Raw genomic sequence first — 20741 nt, 5'->3', positions numbered from 1 at the left:
GGTGAAAAAGGATAAGAGTTTGTCTTTTTTTGCGCTTCTAACTTTTAGACTGGAATTTTACTATTGGTGCAATTACTGTTCAACTCTTTCTATCTTGTGAAAATTAAGATTGGACTAATATAATGTGCTGAAAAATAAACAAGATCTAACTTTCCTTTTAAAAACTTGTTTCCTACATTCAGTTGCAAAACTTATAACCATACCTGATGTTGGAATACTACGTATATTAAACTCTTAAAAAAACCTCAAGATATTTTCAAAATGTTTAAACTGAGAGAGATTAGAACAAGCTGAGTGTTCCTCCAAAACTGCAAAGGTAATTTGTTATATGGAATTCAAAATACCATGCATCAAAAAAACTTATTTGTTGTTGTGTAATTAAAGCTATTGCCAAAAATCATACCAATTGGCTTAGACGATGTGAACTTCATCGTAAAATTATATGGTCATTTAAGTGACAACAAATTAGCATAAAATTGTACTCCAAAAAGATAAATTGTGCACTGTATAGAATAATCAACATCTATACCAAGAATCTTTTCATCGGAGTCAGAGAGATACAGCAGGGAAACATGGTCCTTGTCAACCACCCACTAGGTCCTTGTCAACCACCAACCACCCATTTACACTGATCCCACATTATTCTTCCCACATTCCCATTAACTCTCCCCAAATTCTACCACTCACCTACACAGTAAGGTCAATTTACAGCAGCCAATTAATCTAGCAACCCACATATCTTTGGAATGTGGGAAGAAACCAGAGCACACAAAGGAAACCCACATAGTCGTTTGCAAACTCCACATACACAGTACACGAGATCAGGATTGAACCCAGGTCTCTAGTGCAGTGAGGCAGTGGCTCAACTAGCTGCACCACTGTGCCATCTATTTCATCTAAGCAAAGATTCTGAAATGCTTTTGGTGAGCACGACTAAAGAGAATAAATTAAAAACTGATTGTAACCTGGAAAACGAGTCCTTTGTTGTATGTTGAGTCAAGTATAGGCTGAAGAGAGAAGTGACTAAGGCGAGTGTAATATGTTCCATATTCAGCCAGTTCAGAGAGGAGGTTATACATACTTTCAGGGGATGTTCCTGAAATATACACTCCTTGCTTGACAACAAATGCCTGGAGAGACTGAAAAGAGAAGGACCAGTAAAATAAAACACAGAAATTGTGCATATATAAGTTTAGCCTACAGATAATGTGCTTCCTAAATTGAAGGATGAATTTCAAAAAATTGCACCCAAGTTGTAGATGAGGCAGACAAAATTGTGGAAAATATTTAAACATTAATTTCAATAATTTGTGGACATCTGTTGGCATATCATTTCTGGGGAAGAAACATTTAAAACAAGATAAACATTTCTAGTACTTTTCAAAAATATTTAAAATATACCATTGAATCAAGTCTATTAAATGTTTCATCTTATAACTCTTGGTGACTGCAGTTCATTTCTCCAAATTAGGCGTGTCATTGGTTTGGTTTATGAAGTCTGCTGCAAACTCAAAGGAATATACAGTCTGGGATTGGACAGGTAGAAAACAATCCCTGGGAATGGCCAAGAGTGAGATAGAGATCTCAGGAGCAGATGAGATGAATGCCAGAGGTCTAGATGTGGTAGTGGGTCGGATGATTCAGCCCGTCGCTATATTTCACAACACCAAAATTTAGATACAGTGTTAGTCATCACCAGTCATTTGGAAAATTAATATTTTGAACCCAACAACACATTTCACAACAAATCTCTACCTGATTCAGCAAGAAGGTCATTGATGCTACACCAATTAGGACATTCAGGACATCTTTGACTAGTTCAGATTCTTTTTGGAGTATAACTGGTGTTGGTTGCAACAGTGTACCACTGATGAGCTGCAGCTGACCTACACGTAATTGGTAGAATTTATCAAAAGCTTCTCGACCAGCTTCAGTGAGATATGGTTCTTCTTTTTTACCTGGAGGACTATAAGAGAGAAAAAAAGTTTTTTGCAAGTGAATCATCATCTCAATTAAATCATTAGAAAAATTAAATGGAACTTTCTCACATCAGTATTCCTAAAAAAAAATCACATCTGTGGACAAGTCTTAATGTGGTAATTTTCTCGCTATCTTCTGTAAATTTGCATGGGAAAGCAAAGCACTGTGTTAGAAAGAAATAATCCATGTAGTCTGCATAATCAGTCATTTGCATTATTAAGCACTACTCCACAAAGTTTGGCTATAGATTTCATGTAATAAAAATGAACTGAGAAAACAAGCATTCAGTGTTATTTGACATCACTGTCCTTGACTGTTGTACCATATGTGTATTCCCAGTGCTGGTAATAGAAATGCTTACTTACAGTTGCTTAATGCTTTAAATTATAAGTGCTATTTCGTTAGACTAATTATTTGACAACATTTCTCTTCCATCTCAATAAATACATTCAGCATTTTGTCCAATGTTTTATATTTTCTTTACAAATAGTAGTTCTACAAATGAAAAACAGTGGCAGGAGTCAACATTTGCCGCAGTCATTAAATACGATGCTGTCATTGTGTGATCAGCACTGATGCTCACCCAGATATAAAACCAGACATTAGGTTGGCTTTCCTTGAATAAAGCACAGATATTGCAGAACTACAACTGGGCAGAAGCAACTTAATTATAATCTTGATAGCTTTTCTGCTCAAATTCAAACCTCAATTTTTGATGCCTTTTCAAATAAAAACGCTAGGCTAAAATGCAATGCATCTCCTAAGCAGAATGCTTAGTTTTTATGCAAAGATACTAAGAAGATGAGCTGAGTGCTTGGGTCAAAGCACTAAATTAACCCAGTCATCAGCTAATGCTGTTAACATAATTGGAACATTTAGGAAGTAGAGATGAAATGCTGTCCAAAAGAATTTTTGTGAAATAGTGCCAAGTAATAATTTACTTCTAATGAATTAAATAGAAACAGAAAATGTAATTTAAGTTGCATTATTTCAAATTCTTATCCACATTCTTACCAACCAGAAAATTATGTGAAGTTTAGGGAAAATCTCAGTAACCTGCCTAGATATCCTCCATGCTGCTAACCAAATATTACTGCATCCCCAAAAACTTTTCTAAGCACAAGACAATTTGTGGACACAAACCCACAAATCAGAATACACCAATGTGCACTGTTACATCAATAGTTTATGGAATTGAACAACTGCATGCTTTAGCAAGAACAACATGCAATTATTATAGTACCTTTGATGTAAAGAAAAGTTATGATGCTTCACAAATGGTATTAAATGCTAACAGACAGATTAAAATGCAAACAAAACATTTATATATATTGAAAGTTTAGACAATATGCTAGGAAAAGAAAAAGGAAAAAAAAGGACAACAAATACCTCGCACGATAACAGTGGCCCAACTTCAACAGGCCAGAGATATAGGAAGGCTATAAATGAGATGGAAATTCTGGAGATTAAAAAAATCAATTTAGTTGCTCAGATATGGAGAAGATGCATGTATCATATTTGCATATTTCCTGAATCAGGAGCCATAAATTCTAGCTAGAGTCTGATTAAATCCAAAAAGGAATTCAGAAGGAATGCCTTTACCAGTGACTGGCTACAATGTGGAACACGCTAGCACAATGAGTAGTTCCGGAGAACAGCACAAAAGGAAAGCTGAATAAGCACAAGAGGGGTAGGAATACCAGGATCCATTGAAAGGATTAGAAGAGTGGAATTAAGCTCGTGTGAAGCATAAAGACTGGCATGGGCCTCTTGGTTCTGGTGACCTATAAGCCTTCCTAAACATTCACACAAATTACAAAGGTCATTAGCAAATGCTTTGAAGGTATTAAAACAATTACCTCTATGCTAAATCAAACAAGTGCTCCAGATTCTGAATAAATTGTTTGATTAGTATTTAGAAAATTCTAGAACATGCTCCATCACCTCAATTCAGTGCTGTAAATGTTTACGTGGATGCTGGAAATAGATGTTTGATTATATTCCAGTATTTTAAAATGTAGAAACAGCTTTCAATAAAATCCATATACCTTTCACTTACCAGCCTATTAATTCCCAACATCTATACTTGCTAGGTTCATAAGAAAGCACTGCACTCCACAGATCAATATCAGGAGATGAACTGGGCTCTGACTGTGAATCTGGAGTAAGATTGGATGCCGACTGAAATCCTTCATCTTCTGACTGGTCAATGCTTTGAGGAACCTGTGTAGATTTACAGTATTAACCTTGGAAGAGTAAATTACAGCTCCTTCCTAATAACAAACTCATAAATTCCATAGTGGTTATATGGAAATCACCTGCTTCTAAGATTTCAATTATACATGCCATCCTCTCTCTCTTTTCTCTTGTTGAATAAAGATAAATGCCAGTTAAATAACAAATGAACATTAAAACTAAAGAGACTTATAAAGAGACTAAAGAGACTTCATGTTCTCAAGACATTCCAAGGCATGTTGATGTGTAGTCATTGCTACAAATGTAGAAGCCATAGCTACCAATTTGAGTACACAAACAGAATGAAGATGATTGAGGAACAAATATTGGTCAGGATATTAGAACTAATTCACTTACCTTTTTCAAAATTGTGCTATGAAATCTTTTATGTCCACTTTGTTACGGATTAGGTACACTTATTCAGAAGAATTTTGGGAATGGTCGGATATTATCGCAAATTTTGTAAAAATTTTGCTGATATTGCTCTTCCTCTAACTAATCTTCTGAAGAAAGGAGTGAAGTTTGTTTGGACAGATCCTTGTCAAGAAGCATTTGAGAAGCTGAAAGCCATTTTATGCTACCATCCTGTGCTCAAATCACCTGATTTTGAAAAGCCAGTTTCATCAGCAGTAGATGCCAGTGATGAAGCTGCAGGAGCTGTGTTGTTCAGAAGGGTGACCGTGATGATATTGACCATCCTGTAGCTTACTTTTCAAAGAAATTTAATGAGCATCAAAAGAATTATTCCACCATAGAGAAAGAATTACTGTCGCTTGTTTTAGCTTTGTAGCATTTCGGTGTATGCTTGCACCGCTCAGAAACCACTGACTGTATATACAGATCATGACCCATTGGTGTTTCTGAGCAGAGTGAAAAACAAGAACAGAAGGCTGTTAAACTGGAGTTTAATTTTGCAAGAGTTCGATCTCATGATAACTCACATTAAAGGCAAAGATAACGTGATTGCTGATTGCCCTTCCCGATGTTAAATGGAAAAATGTATCTTTACTAATCTGATATGCTGTAATTCTGTAGAATGATAATTATTAACACATTACTAACTGTATGCGCGGTTAAAAATTTTGCTCTTGCACATCAAAATTTTTTTTTAGGTGGGAGGAGCGTTACGGATTAGGTTACTATTGGTGAATGTCCCTTTAAGACATAGTACAGTAGTGTGTGTGTGTGTGTGTGTGTGTGTGTGTGTGGGGGGGGGGGGGGGCGTGATTATGACAACAACAGGAGATAAAGGATGTGATGATGTTTTTGGAGGGGGAGGAGAGGGAGAGGCAGAGGGAGAGGGAGACCTGCCTGCTGGTCTCTGTATCGATGGATGAAAAACAATAACTGTGTCTGTCACTACAAATCCACGTATGGAGTTTTGGAATAATCCAGTGGAGTCCACTTTGTCGTTAACCTGTAGAGGGAAACAGGTATCTGTGTGGACGGTCACATCTCGAATGCCTTTTCGGGGTGGCAGGTACTTCACAACAAAGGAATGGAGATCATCAGTGATTGAGGTGTCGTATGAGTTCCATTGTGGAACATTTGCATTTCATAATTACTCTCTATTTTCTCTCTACATCTTATCTTCAGTCAACGGTGGCTTTTGAAGAAGCCTTTGCTCACGTTTCACCTTATGGCTTGCTGAACTGAACTTTGAGAACTATTCCTAGACTTGGAGTTTTGGAATTTGCCACACACACACTTCGAGTTTAGTTTTGGGGTTAATGTTTAAGATCTAACATTTTTACTTCTAACATTCTAACATTTTTACTTTTATTTTTCTTATTATCATAAGTAGTTATTAATAAAATAGTTTTAACACTTATACATGACTTAGTGTGTTTCTTTTGTTGCTAGTACGTGACAAAATGAAAGACCAAATTTTATTTTAACACCTCATTGAAAAGATGGTACCACTGAATCAGTAGCATTCACTCAGTCATGCATCTGCCATCAAGTTTCTGAGATGGACTTCAATCTTTAACTTTCTAATTCAGTAAAAGCCAAAATTGCCTTGGTAACACCCAAGATAAATGAGAGGTAATGCACTTTCAGCAGTAAAACAGAATCATCCCTTAACAAATAAAAAAAACAGCTCAACAAAACAAAGGTCTGAGGACTGAGGTGAATAAGTCATTGAAAGCAGGTTGAAAACCAAAGCATTTGAATATTTTCTTGGAGTCCAGAGTTCAAAAATAATGAAATTATGTTAAGCTATTATTAGACCCTGGACAGCTTGTATTCATTTCAGGTCCCTATATTACAGAAAGTAATTTTTACTATATGAACCACATTAAATTGGTAAACTATTTATGTACAAATCTAATAGACACAACAAAAATAGGGATATTGTTTTTTGGTGCAAGAAACTTAATTGATATTCACTCTCAGTTACTTTAATATGGGTACCACTCAATAAAGAAAATCAAAGAACTTCAGATGCTGGAATCCAAAATAATACTGAAAATCATCTGTTGAAGGGCCATTGAAAGATTGACACTGTTTCTCTTTCCACAGATGCTGACTACTGAGTGCTTCCAACATTTTCTGTTTTTTATTTCAGTCTATAAACACTTGGTGAGTGAAAAAAGAAAATGCTGTAAATACTCAGCAGAATTAGCAACATCAATGGAGAGAAGGTCATTAATATTCCAGGTCAATGATCTTCCTTCGTGTGATGTGTGCTGATGAAATTGCATCAATCAGAAACATTAACTGATTCTCTCTTCATGGATGCTACCTAAGTACTTATAGCATCCAGTATTTTGTAATTGTTTTAGAGTACTTTAGTTCAGTTAGCCAATAGCTCCCAATATAATATTTAATATGTCCATCAATGAAAAATAATTAAATGACCAAGATCAAAAGGTAAGGGAACAAAGTATTTCAACTAAAATTTACAATCTGAATTTGTAATAATCAGAGATAGAAACATAATTTTCATGCAAAGATATTTTTGGTAGTTTGCGAAACTTGCTAAATTAACAATACAATTCCAACAATTTTTTCTGTGGAGTAAATGCATATTTTAACTCTCCCCCTCGCAACATCAGACAGATCTATGCAAGTATTAAATAAAACTGTGACTTGATTATATTGGCAAATAACAATAGTAAAGCAAAAAATCTCCATTCAATATTCACAAAATATACCTGGAATATGTGCATTGCAACTTCATCATGTTTAAACGGAATTCAAAAACATACTTAAATAAGATGCTATTTTGGACAAGAATTTTATTCTTTTATCTTTTTTAAGTTGAATTCTTATTGGAATGTATTGTTTTATATTTAGTTTAATGCGTGGCTTTGCCAATTAGCAATCTAAAGAAATGAAAAAAAACAGCCACTTCTGCCAACTTTAGGTCCTCAACAGTATTAGAATGTTATTTCCCTAACATTATCTAGACACAAAGGGGAACTGCCTTAAATACAAGATAACCCCTATGTTGATCACATTTCCCACTTTCATGTGGACATTGACCTGAAAATGTTAACTTTTTTTTAAATCCACAAATGCTGCCAGATCTGTTGAGTATTTCCAGCATTTTATGCTATTATTTCAGATTTCCAACATCTGTAGAATTTTGAATGGATGATTTCCAATATAGATAGTCTTCTCATAACAGGCAATATAATGCATTTCTCATATCTTTCATAATGCTTTTATACAGCTTCAATATGAGTTACATTAAAAACAGAACAGCTTCTGATGACCATTTCCTGAAATCTACAATGCTATGAAATTTGTGTCATAGAGTCAAAGAGTTTTACAGCACAGTAAAGGACATTTCAACCCACCAGGTCCATGCCAACCTTTCTGACAATCCGCACTAATCCCCATTTGCCAGCACTAGGTCTTATCCTTCCATGCCTTGCCTATTTAAGTGCCTGTCTAAATGTCACTTAAATGTAGTGACTGTACTTGACTCCACTACCTCCTCTGGCAGCAAGTTCCAGATTTCAACCACTCTCTATATAACAAAAATTATCCCTTCAAATCCCCTTTTAAATTCCTTCCTCTCACCTTAAACCTTTGCCCTTTTGTTTTTGATACCCCTACTATGGAAGAAAAGAACCTGACCATCTACCCTATCTATTCCTCTTATAAATTGTTTTATACATCTGTCAGGTCACTCCTCAGACTCTTTGGCTCCTGGGTAAACAAATCCAGCCTATCAAATCTCTCCCATGACCATAGTGATGGTTAACTGCCTTAAAATTTTAAAGGTTAGTTTATATGGTAGAAATTCCATACCTTTGTCCAAGTTTGAACTTTCTACTAATTTTAACTTTTTTCCCACCAAAATCTATGACTTAGCCTATTGGTAGAAAATTTGAGTAAATGAGTATTAGCAAAATAAATGCCTGAAGAGGTATAATTCTGACCCACAGGAAATTTCACCCTGACATCTGGAATGTTACATTTTGTGTGTTACTTACCCTAATTTTAAGTCCAGTCATATCCACATTATCTGGCACTGCAGGCAAATCCAACTTGATTTCCATTTCACATGTTCGACTATGTACCAATGCACCAAAAAGCGATACCCGTGTTTCTTTCTCATATTTATCACCAGCTAAGTAATTATGGGAGAACAGTCCAATACTGGGTAATCCAGTTCCAGGTTTTGCATCCATTAACTGAAGGGTACGCTGTACATTATCATGAAATTGCAAGTCCTCAGTGGAAATTAAGGACAACAGCCCAGATTCAAACAGGCTTGCATCATAGTGGTCATAGCCCTGAAATTTTACATTTCTTCCAACATATTTATTGTTCAAGAAATAATCCTTTTTCTGTGGTAGAAGTTGATAAGTTCCAGTCCCTGCGAGTTCAATTAGAAGTTCCAGAACAGAGTTCAGATCAGTCTGCGGCATGCATGTTGATTTTTCTATTTTCTCTGTAAGTTCCTCCAAGTGATCAGCTTCCATACCCATCCCAGCCACCCTCAAGTTGAAGGACAACATCAAGATTTTGTTTTTCACAGGCAACTTGCTGATATCAGACTGAGACTTTGATGTTGCTTCATCACGAAAAAGATTTATAAAGAGTGTATCATAGGCTACCCTTTTTAATTTTTCCTTGAATTGCGTTCGGTTGAACCGCCTTTTTCCCAAATAACACTTCCATGATAGGCCCGTCATGTGGGCCTCACAAAGGTCTCCAAATAATTGTGTAATGCTAGCCATTGCTGTTTCAGGTGCGTCATATACTTCAAGTATGTTAAAAGTGAATGCATTGGCTGCTTTGATCCTGCATAGTCAGCACTGCAGATTATCCTTGGAGCCTGTGAAAAGAACACATTGCAGCATTTTAACTTTAAGTCAACACTGCAGTCACATTTTTAAGCTTCTATTTGAGAACACTTCATCCTTTATTTAACTATTTCCCTCTGAGCTGGCCAGAAGATATACAAAAATTGAAAAGGTGAGCAGCAATCAAAAGTAAGTAAGTTTCCCAACAACCTTATTGAAAATTTTACATTCACAATCAAGCTCCAAAACTCTTGAATACCCTTTTACCAGCTGGTTTATTATGAACAGTATTTATATGATATGATTCAGGTTGGTTAATTTTTTGAACTCTGTATCTCACTAACTTATAATCATAGGATATGAAGATTTTTCATTCTTTTTTGGAAGCTCTACATAAATTAGCATTCCGTTCTACAGTACAATAGATTATTATCCATTATCTACAGCAGCAATAAGATATCTTTATTAGTCACATGTACATCGAAACACACGGTGAAATGCATCTTTTTTTGCGTAGAGTGTTCTGGGGGGCAGCCCGCAAGTGTCGTCACGATTCCGGCGCCAACATAGCACGCCCACAACTTCCTAACCCGTATGTCTTTGGAATGTGGGAGGAAACCAGAGCACCCAGAGGAAACCCACACAAACACGGGGAGAACATACAAACTCCTTACAGACAGCAGCCGAATTGAACCTGGGTCGCTGGCGCTGTAATTTTATCAGACCGACCACAATCAGTTGTCCACTAAGACCCCAATTTGTTCAAACTCAGACCTCTAGTACCAGTCTTGAGTTCGACTTCAGACCACCCTCGTCAACCTTGGGATCAATCCCAGATGAGCACCCAATTTTGTTATGAACCAGCAACAAAAGAAACACACCGAGTCATGTATCAGTGTTAAGAACTACTTTATTAATAACTACTTATGATAATAAGAAAAATAAAAGTAAAAATGTTAGAATGTTAGAAGTAAAAATGTTAAATCTTAAACATTAACCCCAAAAACTAAACTCGTAGTGTGTGTGTGGCAAACTCCCAAACTCCAAGTCCAGGAACAGTTTTTAAAAGTTCAGTTCAGCAAGCCATAAGGTGAAACGTGAGGAAAGTCTTCTTCAAAACCACCGTTGACTGAAGATAAGACGTAGAGAGAAAATAGAGAGTAATTACGAAATCCAAATGTTCCACAATGGAACCCATACGACACCTCAGTGTCTACTCAGCAGTGACTACTCCACCGCATCTGCCTCACCTCGAAAGGCTCTCGAATCGTGGCCATCCACACAAATAACCTGTTTCCTTCTACAGGTCAACAACAAAGTGAACTCCACTGCTTTGTTCCGAAGTATCTGCCACCCCGAAAGGCATCCGAGACGTGGCCGTCCACATAAATACCTGTTTCCCTCTACAGGTTAATGACAAAGCGGACTCCACTGGATTACTCCAAAAATCCATACGTGGATTGTAGTGACAGACACAATTACTGTTTTTCATCCATCGATAGAGACTAGCGGGCTGGTCTCTCTCTCTCTCCCTCTCTCTCTCTCTCCCCCCCCGACTCCTTCCGACTGACTGCTTCAAAAACGTCATTATGTCCTTTATCTTCTGTTGTCGTAACCACACCACATATACACACACACTATGCTCTATCTTAAAGGGACATTCACCAATAGTAACCTAGTCCGTAACAAACTTTTTATCCTCTTTAGACTAAGGAAAAGAGAAGGCAATAGTCAGGGACAAGAGGAGAGGGAAGATGTCAGTGCAGAAGGAAATCAAAGGATAGCAACAAGGGATCTTGATAATTAATCATGATTAGAATATGCCTGCATAGGTACCAAAAGCAGACAGCAGTAATGGCCCTTCTCTTTGTTCAGGCTCCTCATTTATGAACACATAAAAACAAGGGCCTACATGAAGTAAGAGATTCCACCATTCTAGGGCAAACAACAAAATGCTGGTGGGTCAGACAGCATCTATGGAGGGAAATGAACAGTCAATGACTCGGGTTGAGACCCTTCATCTGGACTGCAGCCACTAAGTTCCTCCAACATTTTGGTTTTTTTGCTCCAGTTTCCAGCATCTGCAGTCTCTTGTGTCTCCACCATTCTAGGGCTATTTTTCCAGGAAAGTAACCCATCTCCATGGGCAGCAACAGTATGAACTGGAGGACAACATTACATCCCTGTTAGTATGCAGCACCAACAATTACACTTATTGATGACAGTTCCTTCCGTTAGAAAGGCATTTAATCAAAACAAAATCTAAATAAACAAGATCCACTGTGAAAATAACGTAAACCTCTTTCAGATGTACTCCACATCAAGTCCATTACCAACCACACCACAACTCACAAGGCCGTTCCAACTGACAGTTACAGCCATATTCGTGTGACACCACCATCCAAGCTACCAATGACTTTAAGAGGTGGTGTAATAGACCGAGATCGGCCACACGGACAGCGGCTCGCCCGCAAAACGACAGAGCGGGGAAGGAAGCCATTCAGCCCATCGAGGCCGTGCCCGGATGCAATCCGTTGCTTTATTAGGCATCTGGATAGAAATCCAGACGCTGCAAAAGCTGCCAGACCCAACACTAAACAACCAGACAGGTCTAGACTGGACAGAGCCAGGCCAACCTCTCTGGACCAGTCCCCCCGCTCACCTTCCTCAGCACCGTCACTCCCGGCAACTGCTCGGCCAACCTAACCTGGCAGCGAGGAGGGGGGCGGACTCCTCCCGCGCTGTCACCCAATTGGTCTGGATCGGGAAGGGTTGTCCTGCGTCTGGTTCGCTTTGCTGTCAATCAAGGACCGCTTCCCGTTGTCAGGTTTGGTTGAGCCGGAAGCTCTGGTGTTGGCGGTCTCTGGCTGTCGTGGGTCGTGTGTAGTGATTCGCTGCAGCTGGCAGGTAGATGGGTTGTGGACCCTCTTTCCTCAGGGACCCAGGAGGGGTTGGTTCCACTCTGGTCTGTGGCCTCCGGGGTGACTTCTAACACGTTTTTTCCCCATTGTGACTGGGAGGGAGGATCCAGAGCTACCCCGCCCCCTCTCCTCGTCGGCTTCAAGTGAAATTGTTGACGTGAAATTCCATCCAGAATCAAAAGAGAAAACAAAAGCTGCCACTTACCATAACACTAGTAACAAGTTAAGCAGCTGGTGCTAGAAGGGCGCTCCCTCTCCCCATTGTGCTGTTTGCAGTGCAATGTTCACTTTGGGTTGTATTTTTCTCTGAATCAATCAACTGTGAGGTATTGGTTTATTATTGTCACTTGCACCGAGGTACAGTGAAAGACTTGCCTTGCATACCGATCATACAGGTCAATTCATTACACAATGCAGTTACATTGGGTTAGTACAGAGTGCATTGATGGAGTACAGGTAAAAACAATAACAGTACAAAGTGTCACAGCTACAGAGAAAGTGCAGTGCAACAAGGTACAAGATCACAACAAGGTAGATCATGAGGTAATAGTCCATCTCATCATATAAGGGAACTGCCAGTTTGTGTTTCAGCAATTTATTGTGTAAGATTGCACAACAAGGTCCCATATCTTGGGAATCATTTCTTGGCAGATGGCGATGATGAAATTCACCAGCATGTTCAATGCATCTAGGCATGTTGTAGCCTGCAGAATTCAAAATCGAATTCATCAATTCATTTTTGTTTCTGTTTGTATCAAAACTGGCCATTTCTGCCTGCCATTGGTTCAGTTTTTCCAGCTGGGCATGTCCCACAACTTTACCATTAAACAAACAAAGAAGTTTAATTCAAAATAAAAACAGAAAATGCTGGAAAGATTTAGCAGGTCAGACAGCATCTGTGGTGGAAAGAGAAACAATTAATATTTCTGGTTGAAGACCCTTCATCAGAGTCTGATCTCGACAGCTATTAAGTTGCCACATTAGCCTTTTCGACCCATTCCCCTCCCCCAGCTTCTCGGCTACTTAAACTCATTTATTTTCTCACTTTCCCAATTCTGCAGAAGGGTTTAAAACCTGAAATATTCACTGTTTCTCTTTCCACAGATGCTGCCTGATCTGCTGGGTGTTTCTAGCATTTTCTGCTATTTTAGATGTCCAGCATCTGCAGTTTTTAAATTTTCACTTCATGTAATTGGAAGTTTGATGCTGGAAATGATGGTGTAGGGGAAGACATTGATATGGGGTTGCTTATTCTGCATGTGGATTTTGCAGAGACGCCCTTGGTGGTAGCTCTCCAAAGCTTTGAGGTGCCTGCCATAGGAAGTCAAAAAAAGGCATGTTACTGTTGCTCCCTGTATTGCCTTCTTGTAGTATCCATATCAGTGGTAACAACTAAGGTTAATCCAAAATACAGATGGCTTTCTAAAATTGCAGAATTGTAATACAACTTGATTTCAATTTCAAAATTTAGGTAGATTGGTTTATTTTTATTTTAAAATATTTTACTCACTATTATTGTGTGTATGCTTCCATCCAATCAATATAGAAAAGTTTGCAATGTTCTCTTTAAAGCAACTCTAATTCATTGTTCCTTGCCTAAAGATAACAGTGCAGAATATCCAGTAATAGCCAATTATATTTATACAATGAGAAAATTAAACTGCTTGGTTGGATTTTTACTGCTCATATAGGCAATTTCTATCCATTCAAGTAGATTAAGAAGTTAAAATTTAAAATACAAAAGACTTTGGATGTCATGAACTAAACACATAAATAAAGTGTTGGGGACATGAGTTGGACAAACAGTATTTGAATAGAATACATTAATACTTAGAATATTGTGGTTCTGTGTGACATTCAGTATCCCACATCAGCTGTTGACAGATATTGCCAACCCTACCAAGTGGTTCTGGTATTTTGTCCTTTAAGTTAAGATGTTGTATTTTTGTTAACTTGATTTCATTATAGTGTGATTGTGTGCATACTTTACCACATAGTTGCCATACAATGCATAAGTATTCCATTTATGAGAATGGAGAAAGAACACAGGATTAACTAGCATTCCTGGTTGGGTTAGGTTGGTGGTAAAAGATTAGGTATGAGGGAATTGTGGCTGTTTGTTTTTAAAAAAAAACTGCTTCATACAGTTAGGTTGGTTTAGAGGTGTTATTACTTGCTCACATCTATTGACAGAGAACTCTTTGTCACTAAGGGCACAGTATTTCATTTGAAATTGGTGGTAAAAGAATTTTTTTTAAATGCTAGAGACTAGGTAAGGTCAGTATTATGCCATTAAAGTGGAAATGTTGGGAATTTTTTTAAAATACAAAACAGCAATTGATCACTTCAACTGAAGCTGGGGCAGACTGAAGCAGAGTGTTATTCTCTCCTTCCTCTAAACTTGGTGAGTTCGAAAGAATTTCTTCAAGCTTGCTAGTGAAGTATCAGAATGCCAAAAATGTTGCTGTTTTCAATTCCATTAAATTGTAGAATATGTTTTAAAGTTAAATATGGTTTACTTTGGAATATGAATCACACAATGGTTGGCCGTTTATGCAATGTAGTTTTCTCATGCATTGTGTTTTTTTTCCAGCAATGGCTTCAGGAACTGGATTGATCTACAATGATCAAATGATGAGCTATAATCTGCTGTGGGATTTGTAAGTGGTGTAATAGGTTATGCTTCAACTCATCTGCTGCTGAGAGCCTTATCAGTCTACAATATTTTATATTTCATTTGCTCCCTGTATTGCCTTCTTGGGGTGTTGTAACCTCAACACCTGATTACTTCAATATCGTCCAGGCTGGTCTTCCACATTCTTAGTTTGCTGACATTATAAATTGATACCAGATTAAACAGTGCCTCAACTTTTAAAACATGCATCCTTCTCGAGCTCTGTAATGTCTTCCAGCTCTACAGCCCTTCCATGTATCTGCACTTCTCCAGTTCTGGGCTCTTGAACATTGTCAGATTTATTTAATAAAAAGTTGGCAGTTACTTTTAGTTGCAAAGTGTCTAAACCACTTCTCTCCACTCATTTAAGATGATCCTGACAATGTATCTCTTTAAACAAACTCTTTAGGTGGTTTGGTTAGTTCAAATTTTCTACTAAAAAATACTTTAATCACTATTATAGTTCATTGCATTTATTGATTATCTGACTTAATCCTATCATTATTGTTCTTTAAATTTTCTTTCCATAGTTGCTGAGTATTTCAAGTATTCTCTATTATTTCCGATTTTCCAGCAATTGCTATCTCCGTCATCTGTTCCAGTATTATCTCTCTCTCGCTCTCGCTCTCTCTCTCTCTCTCCTGCCTTCATTTCACTTCTATTTCCTCTATTCCTGTCTCCTCAGAGCAGATCGGTTATTGTGTAGAACTCCCTGGCACACTATAAAAATATAAATTTGAAATCCTTGCTTTCCACAAAGTAATTTTAAACCTTAAAGCCAGACAACAGCACACTTTAAAATTTATGATTATGTCAGTAGTTTATGGACTTGAATGGTATTTCTTTCAATTTTGTAGGATAAATTAGAAAATTGGGTCAAAACTGCCTTAACAGAGACTCTACAGCTGGTAAGTAAAGAACTTATTACGATCCATTTTGGTAATTCTGATAATATTTTCTTTTGTTTACATTTTAGCCCGGCTTGCAGCATTGAAGTACCAGAACGACTATCCGCTTCCTTTGAGAAACTCAAACAATATGGTCTTGTGGAAAGGTGTATCCAACTATCAGTTCGAGAGGCCACTGAAGAGGAAATTATTTTGGTTCACAGGTTGGATTTACATTTAAAATGTTCTAAACCATTATGTACTTTCCCTCTCTCCTACTTTGAGTGAAATTTTAGGCAGCAAACCATTTCCCTTTTCTCTCCTTTACTACTCTTGCACCTCAGGATATCTGAACAAACATGTCAGTCTTTTCTCCCTCTTCTTATGGATAAACACCCATTCTCTTAATTACATTTGTCTCGCAGGATAAAGATGAGCTTAGAAACTTACTATGTAGAGATTTGCTTTGCACATTTCTAAAGTCGAATTGAGAGACAACATACTGTGCCTTCATGCCAACAATTTATATCCATCATGTAAACTATACTTTATATTACAGAGCACACAGTTATTCTAATGATTTTATTTACAATGATTTAAATTCCAACAATATACCCGCACGCCTTAAAAATTTTTGTTAATTTATTCTCTATACAGTGATACCCCCAGTGTTACGGGGGTGGGGGTGGTTGTGTTCCAAAGAAACAGTCCGTATCACAATTTTTGGTAATATGAAACTGTATAACCTGCACATGCGTCAAGAAACGCAAGCTGAAAAAAATTAAATTGTGTTTACTTAATTACATTTTTCATATAAGTTCTGTGAGACTGAATCTTATTCCATATCACAGATTTATGGAGAATTCTACAAAGGTGAATTCCGTTCCCTGAACTACTTTAACGCGAGGGTCATCTATATTTGGTTATGTTTGGCTTTGCATATTAAAGTGCAGGTGCAGCAATGTCATTTTAAAGGCTTCGAGATGCATCTTTCAAGCTATTAATTAATTATATAATTTCCTCATCAATTTGACCACTTTTAATTTCATTTCAGGTTTGGATTTAGGATTTTTGATCTTAATGCTTTATGGAAAAATTACACTTAAGTTTTGGAAATGAGTTGGTTGTTCAGCAAATATCTTGTTAAATTTATATTGACACCAAATTTCATCTTTAATGACATTCTGCTGTTTGGATCTTTGAAGAGCTTTCAAAAAATACTAATTTACATTCTTATTACATAACATTTTTTGGAGTATTCGAGTATATCCAGCCAGGGCAAATATCCTACCACAATTCTGCCAGTGTCATTTTTATAACTTGTTCCTTGGACATGTCTGTCTGGACAATTCAAACTCATACTCTTGCTGATTTGGGCACTGGTAAGTCAATGTATTGTAGCAGAGGATATCTAACAGTTTTTAATTTGTTTAACTGGTGTATGAATGAGATCACATTATGGTGTTTCCTTTTTGCAGCTTGGATTATTTGGAAGCTGTGAAGTCTACTGCATTTATGAATGTGGAAGAATTGAAGAGCTTCTCATACAAATATAATGATGTATATTTTCACCCTGTAAGTAAAATGTTACTTGCAGCAAAAAAACTAATTAATTACCAGCAAAGTCATGTTTCATTTTCCTTTCACTGTGTTAGTTTTATTAAATTGAAAGCACTTTCATTTGTGTTCAACTTTGGATCCAAGACCCATTCCAGCATTTGTCACATGATTTGCGCCAATTGACTCTGCCCATGGCTCATAGTTTAGGCTTGAACTGTGAATGCCAATTGCCACAGAGTGTCTCTTCCTTTTCTAGAAAGTTTTGAAATTTAAATACAGGGACTTTGAATTGAAAGTATTGTTTTCTGATAGATGAAAAACGATTTGATTGAACAAGACTGTATATGCATTGGTGGAAACTTAAGTGACAAATTAATATAAAAAGTTTGTATTCTGCTGATTTAGATGATGCTTACGTGGAACATTGTGCAAGTGCACTTTATCAAAAGTGCTGTTTTCCAGATGAGATGATAAAGTGAGACCCAGTCTGTAGTTCAGAGTAGGTAGTTTTTTTGACCTAGTTAATATTCTAATCTCAATTGAAAAACTATGTAAAAATCCAGGATGGTAATCCAGATTGAAAAGTAGGCAAATGAAATATAAAATGTTGTAGACTGATACAGGAAATATATGAGGATCTATTAATCAGATAAATTGTTGAAAGACAACAGCCAAATTAATTAAAAGCAAAATTGCTTTAGGAATTAGTTGTTCATGAAATTTTTCATCATACCACAGTTGTCCTGTCTTTTAAGAAAGCCTGCTTTTGTTTTAGAACTCCTATTACTGTGCTAAATTATCTCTGGGAGCAACTCTGCAACTTGTTGATGCAATCATGTCAGACAGAATAAGAAATGGGATGGCACTGGTAAGGTATGGGATAATTTTATATTTATGTTGTTGATTAATTTTATGCAGCACACTTACCTACAAAAAAGTTATATTTTTCTTCTCCCTTCCCAGACCTCCAGGTCACCACAGCCAGAAGAGTGATGCCTGTGGATTTTGCATTTTTAATAATGTAGCAATTGCAGCCAAGTATGCAAAACAAAGATATGGAACAAAAAGGTAGAGTTGCTAACTTTTCAAAGATGAAAAGCTAGGCTTTAGTTGATAAGACCGTAGACCATAAGACATAGGAGCAGAATTAGGCCATTCGGCCCATCGGGTCTGCTCCACCATTCGATCATGACTGATTTATTCTTCCCTGTCAACCCCATTTTCCTGCCTTCTCCCCATAACTTTTGACGCCCTCACTAAACAAGAATCTATCAACCTCTGCTTTAAATATACCCAATGACTTGGCCTCCACAGCCGTCTGTGGCAATGAATTCCACAGATACACCACCCTCTGGCTAAAGAAATTCCTCCTCATCTCAGTTCTAAAGGGACGTCCTTCTATTCTGAGGCTGTGCCCTCTGGTCCTAGACTCTCTCACTGCTGAAAACATCCTCCTCACATCCACAATATTCGATAGGTTTCAATGAGATCCCCCCCTCATCTTTCTAAATTCCAGCAAGTAGAGACCCAGAGCCAACAAATGCTCCTCATACATTAACCCTTTCATTCCTGGGATCATTCTTGTAAGCCTCCTCTGGACCATCTCCAATGCCAGCACATCCTTAGATATGGGGCCCAAAACTGCTCACAATACTCCAAATGTGGTCTGACCAATGCCTTATAAAGCCTCAGCATTACATCCTTGCTTTTATATTCTAGTCCTCTCAAAATAAATGCTAACATTGCATTTGCCTTCCTTACTACTGACTCAACCAAGTTAACCTTCAGGGAATCCTGAACTAGGACTCCCAAGTCCCTTTGCACCTCCAATTTCTGAATTCGCTCCCCGTTTAGAAAATATTCTATGCCTTTATTGCTTCTTCCAAAGTGCATGACCGTACACTTCCCTACATTGTAATCCACCTGTCACTTCTTTGCTCATTCTCCCAACCTGTCCAAGTCCTTCTACAGACTCCCTGCTTCATCAACACCACCTGCCCCTCCACCTATCTTTGTATCATCCACAAACTTGGCCACAAAGCCAACAATTCCGTCATCCAGATCATTAACATATAATGTGAAAAGTAGCAGACCCAACACCGACCCCTGTAGAACACTACTAGTCACCAGCAGCCAACCAGAAAAGGCCCCCTTTATTCCCACTCTTTGCCTTCTGCCAGTCAGCCAATCTTCTACCCATGCTAGTACCTTTCCTGTAATACCATGCTCTCCTATCTTGTTCAGCAGCCTCATGTGTGGCACCTTGTTAAAGGCCTTCTGAAAATCCAAGTAAACAACATCCACTGACTCTCCTTTGTCTATCCTGCCTGTTAGTTCCTCAAAGAATTCCAGCAAATTTGTCAGGCAAGATTTCCCCTAAAGGAAACCATGCTGACTTTGGCCTATTTTATCATGTGCTTCCAAGTACCCTGCAACCTCATCCTTAATAATGGACTCTAACATCTTACTAACCACTGAAGTCAGGCTAACTAGCCTATAATTTCCTGTCTTTTGCCTCCCTCCCTTCTTAGAGTGGAGTGACATTTGCGGTTTTCCAGTCCTCTGGAACCATTCCTGAATCTAGTGATTCTTGAAAGATCACTACTAATGCCTCCACAATCTCTTTGGCTACCTCTTTCAGAACCCTGGGATGTAGTCCATCCAGTCGAGGTGACTTATCTACCTTCAGACCTTTCAGCTTCCCAAGCACCTTCTCCTTAGTAATAGCAACTATATTCACTTCTGCCCGCTGGCTCTCTTGAATTTCTGGCACGTTGCTGGTGTCTTCCACAGTTAAGACTGATGCAAAATACTTATTTAATTTGTCTGCCATTTCTTTGTTCCCCGTTACTACCTCTCCAGCATCATTTTCCAGCAGTCTGATGTCCACTTTTGCCTCACTTTTACTCTTTATATATCTGAAAAAGCTTTTGGTATCCTCTTTTATATTATTGGCTAGCTTACCTTCATATTTCATCTTTTCTCCCCTTATTGCTTTTTTAGTTGCCTTCTGTTGGTTTTTAAAAGCTTCCCGATCCTCTAGCTTCCCACTAATTTTTGCAATGTTGTATGCAATAATGAAAATAGTTTGTATTGTTTTTGTCTTCCAGGATTCTGATAGTTGATTGGGATGTGCATCACGGCCAAGGAACTCAGTACACATTTGAGGAGGATCCCAGGTTGGTACCATTGCATTTGTGTTTTTACAAATCCACAAGAA

General features: G+C 37.7%; 2 protein-coding genes across 6 annotated transcripts in view; one reads left to right on the top strand and one right to left on the bottom strand.

The window, feature by feature from the left end:
* The window catches only part of tubgcp6 (tubulin, gamma complex associated protein 6), a 40454-nt gene extending 28279 nt beyond the window's left edge, over nt 1-12175 (bottom strand). For 3 of the 4 annotated variants that reach the window (XR_007957810.1, XM_052033639.1, XM_052033641.1), the window contains exons 1-5: nt 10730-10808; nt 8664-9511; nt 4040-4203; nt 1756-1966; nt 966-1139 (exon numbers count right to left, since the gene is read on the bottom strand). Coding sequence is in view for 3 of the 4 variants with exons in the window: in XM_052033639.1 (XP_051889599.1) it covers nt 966-1139; nt 1756-1966; nt 4040-4203; nt 8664-9413 (1299 nt within the window). In the remaining variant the exon portion in view is untranslated. Of the gene's footprint in view, nt 1-965; nt 1140-1755; nt 1967-4039; nt 4204-8663; nt 9512-10729; nt 10809-12141 lie in introns of those variants that run through there. The other variant, XM_052033640.1, reaches the window with a different exon arrangement.
* A 122-nt stretch (nt 12176-12297) lies between these two features.
* Nucleotides 12298-20741, top strand: part of hdac10 (histone deacetylase 10) — a 29252-nt gene continuing 20808 nt past the window's right edge. For both annotated transcript variants that reach the window (XM_052033645.1, XM_052033644.1), the window contains exons 1-7: nt 12298-12386; nt 14994-15060; nt 16051-16185; nt 17440-17536; nt 18297-18394; nt 18485-18589; nt 20632-20700. In XM_052033645.1, the coding sequence (XP_051889605.1) occupies nt 14996-15060; nt 16051-16185; nt 17440-17536; nt 18297-18394; nt 18485-18589; nt 20632-20700 (569 nt within the window). In that variant the 5' untranslated portion in view covers nt 12298-12386; nt 14994-14995. The remainder of the gene's footprint in view (nt 12387-14993; nt 15061-16050; nt 16186-17439; nt 17537-18296; nt 18395-18484; nt 18590-20631; nt 20701-20741) is intronic.

The sequence above is a fragment of the Pristis pectinata genome, chromosome 19 (assembly GCF_009764475.1).
Source record: "Pristis pectinata isolate sPriPec2 chromosome 19, sPriPec2.1.pri, whole genome shotgun sequence".
Taxonomy (NCBI): domain Eukaryota; kingdom Metazoa; phylum Chordata; class Chondrichthyes; order Rhinopristiformes; family Pristidae; genus Pristis; species Pristis pectinata.
Note: the sequence above shows the minus strand (reverse complement) of the source record. Positions and strands in the feature narration are given on the sequence as shown.